Source organism: Mastomys coucha, unplaced genomic scaffold (genome assembly GCF_008632895.1).
Source record: "Mastomys coucha isolate ucsf_1 unplaced genomic scaffold, UCSF_Mcou_1 pScaffold7, whole genome shotgun sequence".
Classification (NCBI taxonomy): domain Eukaryota; kingdom Metazoa; phylum Chordata; class Mammalia; order Rodentia; family Muridae; genus Mastomys; species Mastomys coucha.
The window spans coordinates 36,980,641-36,990,542 of NW_022196913.1; the positions used below are offsets into that span (position 1 = coordinate 36,980,641).

Below are 9,902 nucleotides of genomic sequence, written 5' to 3' on the forward strand. Positions count from 1 at the left end.
ACAACAGATTTCCTTCAAACAGGGGGAATCTTACATTTTTTCTTTCATAACTAAGACATAAAAAGGACAAGACTGAAATGACGCCATCATTATTTTTAGCTCTCGTACAGATCACCAACTTAAGTTAGTTTCAGACACAGCTGCTTCAAGATTCCCCGAAAGTAGGTACAATTGCTAGAAATGATGAAAGTTGCCACATGTCACTATTATTATCCCAGCCCTCCTAAGACAGTAGTCCTGGGCAAAGATCCAGGGAGGCATAGATCAACTGCCTTTGGCAAGCACCACTCCTGGGCTAGAACTGTTCAAAGAGAATTGCAAAATGAATCTGCCCTAGTTCAAGAGAATTTCACTACCTGTGCATTCTCAAGTGCAGGTGCCTGCTTGGAGCCTCCCCACGCCGCCACTGACCGAAACAGGCGCCAGAAGACCGAAGACGACAGAAGGCACACGGTACCCACAATCCAGAGGTCTTTTCTTCGAAGTGTGGAGTCCATTCTCTAGAAGCAGCTGTGAAGTCCCTGGCTTTGTAGGCACCTTCCCTGCCTTGGTCTAGCACAGCCACTTTCGAAGCTCCCCGTGCTCCCTGCTCTGCTCTGAGGAGTGGGCATTGTGAACCGCAATGGGATTCTTTGTGCAGTCCTACGCTGGGTGTCTCTGGTTACACGATCGACTAATACTCTGCTTCTTTAAAAGGAAACACATGATGGCTTTTTGTGACAGATCAGAGACAGGTGCAGGGACTGAGGGAAATTGTCGGTCATAATTTACACCAACACATGCATGTTCGTCCCCTGGTCAAGGACTAATACCTGCATCGTAACATCACTGCCTCTGTTGAGCCAATGCCACGTAAGAAACCTTCTCTTGCCATTGTGGGGCAAAGAGCAAAAATCGGGGGAGGATAGAAGAATGTAATTTCAAAAATGAAAAACCTCCATCTTTAACTATGCTATTTTGAGATCTAAGAATAGTTATTATGAACATGACTGGTGGTACAATTTCATAGCAGCTGTCAGGAAATGCCACTTGCTATTAAAACAGCCAACTCAGTCAAAATAGGGGTGCCCATGCTTTACCCAACCAACCCTCTCTAGTCTTTTGCCCATCTGGCTAAGTAATATTTTTGCTTAGTTCAAAATTTGAATAGCCGTGAGAGGCGTTTAAGCATCCCAGGGACTATGAGAGCCTGACTCTATTTGGACCATCTTAATCTTCTTCCCTCTAAATGGGACTGTGGAAGAACACAGTGATGGTGGTGTTATTGTATTTTGAGGTTTTTTCCCCTTCTGTTTATCCTTTGTTTTTGAGACAAGATCTCATGCAACCCAGGCTGGCCTCAGACTTTCTGTGTAGCTCAGAGTAATCTTCAACTACTGATCTTCCTGCCTCTACCTCCTAAGCGCTCGGGTTACGAGCACAGAGTGGGTCATCATGCCCAGTTTATGTGTTGCTACTGCTCAAACTCAGGCTTCATGTATGCCAAGCAAGCATCCTACCAACTGAAATACACTTTCTGCACAAATCAAAATTAACATAGATTCAGAAGGGATCCACCTTGAATAATCCCTGGAGGAGTGGCCCACAAAGACATATTTCTGTAAATGGACCATTACCCCCTTAGTTTTTGCACTCAGGACCAAGCCTTCAGGATAAATGGCTGGAAATTACAGAAGGTAATTTAATTAATTAATTTAATTTAATTAGGAAGGTAGAGAATATAAAATATAATATAAAATGTAGAAATATGGGTAGGGGTATAGCATATTCTTGAGAATTTGGTTTGTATCACCAGAACCAAAAGTATGAATATAATCATTAATTAAAAATCTACATTTGATTATATCAAAATAGCTATAACTGTAGTTCTGAGAACTATTTTTCATTTACAAGGTCATGATATATATATATATATATATATATACACACACACATATATACATGCATATGCATACATATACATATGTATATGTGAGTTCAGAGCGTATGTATATGTATGTATATATATGTGTGTGTGTATATATATATATATATATATATACACACATATATACATGTGTGTATGTGTATATACACACACATATATATATACTGGCTACTAAGCTCATCACCTAAATCAACATTGACATACTTTGAACAAGTTTAAATCCAATGTGTGGTGGTACATGGTTATCTGCCAGAAATACTTTATTCAACCATTTATTTAATTTCTATATGTGCATGGCATAATCTTTTGATCATGTTGTGGGTGTCCTCATGGGAGGGCTGGGGCAAGGACATGGCCTAGGAATGAATGTAAAATCTAGGCTTTGTACTGAGCATTTCAGAGAGGATATGTCAGTCCTTGATCTTTGCAAAATCTTCCCAGTAAAATAGTCATGCTGGTGGGAAGTCAGGTTAGAGATGACCCAGAAGTGATGGATATAGGGTATTGGTGGTAGCACAGATTTAATGTCTTCTAGAGGTTGAGACTAAACTGAAAAATTAGTCTTACAGAGCTCATATGTGTGGTATAAAGGAAAAAGAGGAAAAATACCTGGGGGAAAGGAAGTGGAGCTTGGCCTTATTCTTGAGGCAGGTGACTGTGACTTCCTATCTATTGCCAGCTCCTTGCCTGGGGAGAGGCCTTTGCCACCCTTCAGAGACTTTAGTTTTGAGATATGGGATGGAAAAGAAGGAGCAAATGGAAGCAAGCCAGTGGGCTCCTGCTTTACATATAGCCCTTTTAAAATCCAGCAGCACTGTAACAGAAGAGCAAGGGGGCATTAGAGGATCGAATGAAGACAAATTAAAGAAGCAAAGTTAAAACCATAAAATAAATTAAATGTTTTGAATCCAAAGAAGTAGAATATGCAGTATTTAATAATTCATGCAGAAACCAGAGGAAGAGAAAGGTAGTTTAAAATAAACCCAGTGAAAGGAAAATAAATGAAACAGAAAATCCTGGTTAAGAGTAGGAAAGTTAAAAAATGAACTGGAGTTTCACTGAACTATTTTAACAAATACAGATTGTTAAATTTATATACAGTTTTTCTGCTCTTGGGACTGAGAGCAGAGAAAGTTGCTTTTGGAAATAGTTCTCCAAGCTTCCAGAACAAAGCTGTGTCCCCAGAGAGTCTGAAATCCAGTGAAAATTGCCTTTCAGTTCAGCCAGCAAATGTTTCTGCCATTAGCAACCTTAATCTTCTCAGAAAGAGAATGGGAGGGGGGAGGAGAGGGTGAGAAAGTTGACAGGCCTTTTAAATGGTCCTGGGAGAGAGAGAAGAGAGTGGCACAAGAAAGATCTACTGCAGCTCTGCAGAAGATGGAGCCAGCCAAGGTAGCCCAGCTGTGTCCACACACCCAAGCTGCTGAGGCAGCTTCTCTACCTGCTAGCTGCTGGGCCTCCTGGCTGTGCTACACCCACAGGTTGGGCTTGACCACCATAGGGAGAGTTCAGAGCCATTGACAAATGTCCCTGTCCATTCTGTGCATGGCCAGAGAAGGACAATGGTACTCATGATGACAGAGTCTCTTCAAGCCCAATCTTTCCCCCAAACACCAAAGTATGTAACTTCCAAACTAGGCTTTGAACTTTCTAGGACAGTTGGTAATCATAAAAACAACTCTTCTGAAGAAAGTTTATAATCCAATTCACCATTACCTCACAATTTTAAGGCTGTTAGTTTAACATTTTTATCACATAAGCTCGGCATAGTGGCACACAGATGTAGTCTTAGTTCTTAGGAGGTAGAGGCAAGAAGATTAGAAATTCAAGGCCGTCCTAAGTACACATGGAGTTCAAGGCCTTCCTAAAGTACACAAGACCCTGTCTCAAAAGAAAATTATACCACATATTTATAAAAGCAAATGGACTTAAGAAATAATTAAATCCATACAAACCGTTGGTTTCTGTCGAGCAAAGTGACAAAGGATGAGAGGTTTTCTGTTTCCCACAGAAATTCATGAGGACAAAACAAATTCTCTTTACTTGTTTGTGCTATTAGTGGCCCCTATGAGGGTGTCTTTTCTATCTCCCTTACATTTTGTCTATGATGGTTTCTTCTTCTATTTCTAAGAAGCTGGACACTTGGATGCGTTTTGATAGCTCCCCCTATCTGTGGCAGGCAAATGGCTTGGACCCAGGAGTTTAGGACTGTGAGTTTTACCCTATTAGTATTTCTCCCACCCCAAATCTATACAATATGCATTACAAAACAACCATACAATGTCATGTGCAGAAGGAAATTATTTAAGATAGGAAAAGTAACTAAACCATTTTTTCTTTTTATTATGTATCTGAAGTAGAGAGTGTGTCCACTGGAGTGCTGTGTCTATAGAGGCCAGAGGTATCTGGTCCCCTGGATGAGTGACCCTCTCTTTAGGCCTGAGAATCAAGTGCAAGTCCTTTTTAAAGACTCTGTATGCTCTTAGCCACAAGACATCTCTCTAACCTCTATAATTCTTACTTAATTTTCAAATTTTTCTTTAATCTTTAAACCTGTTGTAAATTAATCTTTTTAATTTTTTAGTACTTACTATGTGTGTAAGAGAGATGTGGTATGGCACATAAGCCACTAAAGGGTGGGGTTAGAAGACAATTCTCTGGACTCAGTTCTTCCTTCTCTCTCTATGTGGGTTCCTAGATTCTAACTCAGGCCACCACGCTAATGTGCAGCACCTTTACCTACATAGCCATCTCTCAGGCACACATCTTTTGAACAGTGTAACTTTGAAATCCGCAGAGTCAGATATGAGTATATGGTGCAGACACCTATATACCCATGTCTGAAATATGTACTGTTTTTCCTATGTCACACACACACATGATGCACCAATGCCCATTAATGGATTAGGTTTTTGATCTATTTAATAAACTTAGCAATTTCATTTTACTCTGACTTATCATGAAATTCTATTCTGCAGTATAGTCAAGGATATGCCTTCACTTGTGTGGAGGTCCCTGGGGTAGCGGATGTCTGCAGTATTGTGGTGGCAGGCCAGACTGCCTTCCCTACCACTGATGACGCTAACACTTCCCCCTCACCCCATGCGCACACACCCAAAACACTTACCAAGCTTTAGATATAGTATTCAACCTACCTTCATAGCACTTGTAGTCTGATTGATCAGATTGGGCAAGTCCATGTTTGAATTGGGTGCATCTCAGAGCACTTGCTCTGCACAGTGGTCACAGGACCACCATCGTGACATCAGCAAGGAATGCTGTCCCTTCTCTGGACTCTGCTGTCAGTAGCTCTACCTCTCTCAGAGCTCAGGAAGTTTAGGAAATTAGAAGCTACACAGTTGTGCCCCTCATGGTGCTCCTCTGAGCTTTCAACCCAAACGTGTTTTAAATGATCCTTCTATAAAGCATGTTTCCCATAACATATTCCATCAATATGTATGCATGCACTCATGTATGTTTGGTTGACAGGAGTGATGATATGGAACCCAGGGTCTCCAGCATGTTATGCACAGTCTCTATCGCTAAGCTACACTCCTAGTCCCCAGGAACTCATTTCAAAACTCCTTAGCACTGCAGGTAAAATGAATGTTCAGAGGCTTCCAAACTACCAACCCAAATCAAGTGTGGTGTTTACTCACAATCCTCAGAGAAGTGGAATGGAAATCTGCTTGCAAGCTTCCTTCGTCCTACACACAAGTGACAACACTGAACTTGAAAGAGGTCACATAAATAGCACCATCCATGAGGTAAGGAAGAACATGATTACCTCGCTGTCTCCAGACTGTGGATCCAGATCACCCGAATTCTCTTCCAGGAAGCATTTCACCTTCTCCACCTCCTCCATGCACTGAAAAAAGGCCACCTTCTCCAGCGGGTTGCTGCTGTGGCACGAGCTGATTTCCTCCAACCTCTTTACCTTCAGCATACTGCTGGTGAGCCTGATCAGGCTATTGTCAGAAGTGGGCCTTTCATCTCCCTCTGTCTCGGATTTGTATATCAGGACACAATCATGACTGCTCAGCACTCCCTTCTCTTGACTATAAAGAAAGGAAACAAACAAACAAAACCTTCAGGTCACTTATTCTCCATCAACTTCCCACATCAGGAGCAACCTGGATAGTCACGTCGAAACTTATCCCACAGCTGGAACTGTTAAAAGGAAAAAAAAAAGTTTGTTTTTTTTTTTTTTAGTATTTTCCCTGAAAATTAAAGAGTAAGAAGTGCCATGCCAGGTGGCTGCATGCATCCTTCACTGCATTAAAAAAGACATACCCTGAGAGAGAGTAAGAAATCCGACCCCAGTGCTGTTTATGCGGTATATTTTAAATTGGTTATTCAAATAAACCACAGACCTTTTACACATAGGAACAGCTGGGAAAATCTTTTTGTAAAAGGAAATTTATATCATCTAGTTAAGAAGTAAGAGATGAAGATAGAGGTATTTCTATCTGGTATATATATGCCCCCTTTCTAGAGCCCAGGAAAGACTGATTGACCCCATGAAGAAAAGAAAGTGGGCCTCACACCTGCCTTGAACAGAGATGACCATAGGAGGCTGCCATCTGAAAAGTTTCATTTGCATCTGGGATTTGCACGTGCACTCTTCTTTGATCTTTTTTTTCATCCGAGAAGTCCAAACTTCAGTCCCTTCAGGCTCTCAATAAAGGACCACGATGCTGCCTCCACTTTGAGTTTCACACTCCCATGCTGTGAGGAGCATGTGTTTTGTTTTTGTTTGTTTTTGTTTTTCTAGATATCTATTCATTATCAGTTTTTTTCTTCACAAACTAAAATTTAACTAAGATACAGGATATAAGGGGCAAATTAAAAACTCTGACCCCACATCAAGTGGCTGGTTAAAACACAGTGTGAGGATTGGGTGCTTTTGACTGCGATGGCATGGCTTTCTCCTCACAGCCCTGTAGGAAAGAGAGGCTTGTCTCAGAAGAGGGGATTCTCCCTCTTGCTTTGGAAATTGTGACTCCTTCTTGGGCAGTGTCTTCACCAGAGCAATTTTTGCCTGCATCCTCCTCTTTAAGTTATTCAGTACTGGAGATTACACTCAATAGCCCACACAAACTAGGCAAATACCTCTACCTCTGAGACACACCCCAACTCCTCTTGCCTACATCTTAAAACATTTTGTATTAATTTTTTTTTCAAAAGAAATTCATCTCAGAGGAAGAATGTAGTCAAACACTTTTCATTGCTTCTTTACTAACAACAGGTGCACACTGAGCTCGGCTGCCCACACACTCTCTGAAATACTCTCCTTACAAATTAGGTAATGTACATGCTACAAAATAACACTTAATTCTAGACACATAAATGCATCTGTGTATTTAAGTATAACTTGGCTATACAAGGAGACAAAGGTTAAGGCAAGATTTGAATTTGGGCTTTCCAGTGGCTAGCCCCTGAGGCCCCCTGCTGGAAATTCTCTTAAATTTACTTCATTTTCTCTAGTATTAATCATTTCTAACTCTGCCACTGAAACTTCATTTTTACAATTCATAGAGTAAAATAGCCTAGCAGAGTTGGAAAGTATTTTAAATTCAATGCTCGATGAATTTGTGTATATTGTCTAAAGAACTTACAGTTTAAAAAATGCAAATAACATCAACCAGAACTCTACAGATTCATTATAGACCATTATTAGTATTTTTTTTAACATTCTCTGAGGAGGAAACTTCTTAAAAATAAGAAGATAGATGCATGTCTGTTTAATGGTGAACTGTGGCTAAGATACTGTTGAATTGCAGGTAACACCAAAAATAGACAGGGAAGACACAAAATTTGACATATTAAAACAGAAGTTTAGGTTTAGCACACAATCATTCAATACAGAAATACCAAGCACTGAGCTCTGCCTGAACGACTTCGTGTTAATTAAAGCAACACAGAGAGAAAATGCAACTGGATCAGTTATAACAATAAACAGAAGTGATTACCATCTGTAGGAGGACATCCTGGAGTCTGAACCACTCACTCCGCAAGTAGACGATTCTTTCCAGCAGCTAACAGGAATCTGCAGAATTCAAAAGGACTACAGAACTCTCTGGTAAGAGACTTCACTCTCGGTGGGCAGAAGTCATCTGTTAAGACAAGTGTCTACCACCAGAGGAAGTGTCTTCCCTCTCAAATGCCACACTGAGCCCCTGTTTTAACTAATGTGCTCCTTGATCTCATGTTGCTCAGCTGTTGCTTCCTTAGTCAGATGGGGAAGAATATTAATTTTAGATGCCAGGCCTTTCAAAGCTGGTGGCTCCATTTCAAAGGTCAGGTAAGGAAAGGATGAACTGAGAACACTGGATGAAATATCACCTTTACTTTCCCCTCTCAGCCCCTAGTCATTACTGAGTTGGATTTGTGTATGGTGGTCGCATACTCCTCTCAGACATGATTGCAGCTGCCAGGACGAAAGGAATTGGAAGCCTGAAGTCCCATTAACATTTGTTTTCATTACTTTGAAGTGATTCGAATGTAGTATGGGACCTTCTGAATGCACTTAGTGAGTACTGCTTAATTTACTCAGTCATAATAGCATTTGAAAGATCTCTAACTCCCCCTAGTTCAGGGAGAAGGTCAAAGGCACACATATCCAGGTAGCTACAAAGACTAGAGGCATATTTCTCACAGATTCTTATGAGTAACACTGTGACTCTTCCCAAATTATCATAAAAATAACCACCTTCTCAGGTCTACTATTCCTAGATGTATATACTTTATAGGGAACTTCCATTGCTGATAAACTAAAGCTGACATTATAAACAGCTCTCTAATTGTTACAACCCAGACAATTGTCACCCCTTGTTCAGCCTTTATGGAGCCCTCTGTCTTCCACTGTCACACAGATAGCCTCTGGCCCTTTGCTTGTGTGTGTGTGTGTGTGTGTGTGTGTGTGTATTTAGATCAATGTTTTCCAGTTAAGACAAAAATGGGTGTTTTCCATTCTAAGTAGTATTTGAAGGATTTTTAGCAGAATCTTATTTGAAAAGTAGAACTGTTGCTATTTTTCTAGAATTCCAAAACTTAGTTCTTCAGGAAGAAGATACATTATTCCACCAAGCATTCTCAAAAGACTGAACTGACTTCAGGCTACCAACTTTTACAGATATGATTAAACTGTGTATGAATGTTGACAAAGACAAATTCTTCTCAGAATAAAGAGGATGTATGTGGTTACACTCCAGTCAGACCACAACAAATGAAGTCATGGTTCCTATATCCTTGGCTCCTAGCCACAAGTGTTAGAGATCCAGGGCCAGCAGATGCACTACTATTAACAAAACTCAGTAGTTAATTTTCTTCATCCTCCCTTTTGGTTCTAGGATCCCATGCATGTTTCTCCATTTCGTTTGGAGCCAATAAGATTTGTGATGGATTAGGCACAGAGAATAAAGGGGAGACCACAGAAGGGATGATGTACAGATTCCTTCTGCATACCTGAAGGACAAAGGTGAAGTGATCTGAGATGGCTGTGGAAGGCCATAGAAACAGACTCATGGTCATAGAAACAGAGATCTATGGCAAGGGTGTAGGTTGGAGATGCAGATTTTTACAGCCATCTACATATGGGTATTCCCATACATAATATATACTCAAGTATATATTTGCTACTTAGTCATTAGAGAAAATAATTTTGATTGTATCTATGTGTCCTAGCTGTCTGTCTTATAAACTTTGGCAACAGTGACACAGTTTTGCTAAGTCACATTCTTCAAGCTTGATGGCTTGGAACACAAACTATCTTGTACAATAGTTGACCACAACATTTAAGTGTCTAGGTGCTATGTGCATGTTCATATCCATGCCCACTCTGAAATGCTTAAAGATGCTCATTATGCCTAGAAAAATTAAAAGTAAAGCTATGAACATCACTAGCAATACTTCCCCAGTGTTTCCTTGACATTTTTTGGACGTATATGACTTCTAAAGTATATATATATATATA

The 9,902-nt window shown here is 40.3% G+C and overlaps 1 protein-coding gene across 5 annotated transcripts in view; it reads right to left on the reverse strand.

The window, feature by feature from the left end:
- Window positions 1-9,902, reverse strand: part of Mylk4 (myosin light chain kinase family member 4) — a 103,373-nt gene that overhangs the window by 72,621 nt on the left and 20,850 nt on the right. Inside the window, exons 1-3 of one of the 5 annotated variants that reach the window (XM_031358081.1) lie at window positions 7,900-8,153; window positions 6,475-6,655; window positions 5,715-5,985 (exon numbers count right to left, since the gene is read on the reverse strand). In XM_031358081.1, coding sequence (XP_031213941.1) covers window positions 5,715-5,985; window positions 6,475-6,572 — 369 coding nt within the window. In that variant the 5' untranslated portion in view covers window positions 6,573-6,655; window positions 7,900-8,153. Of the gene's footprint in view, window positions 1-5,714; window positions 5,986-6,474; window positions 6,656-7,899; window positions 8,154-9,902 lie in introns of those variants that run through there. The other 4 variants (XM_031358077.1, XM_031358080.1, XM_031358079.1 and 1 more) reach the window with 4 other exon arrangements.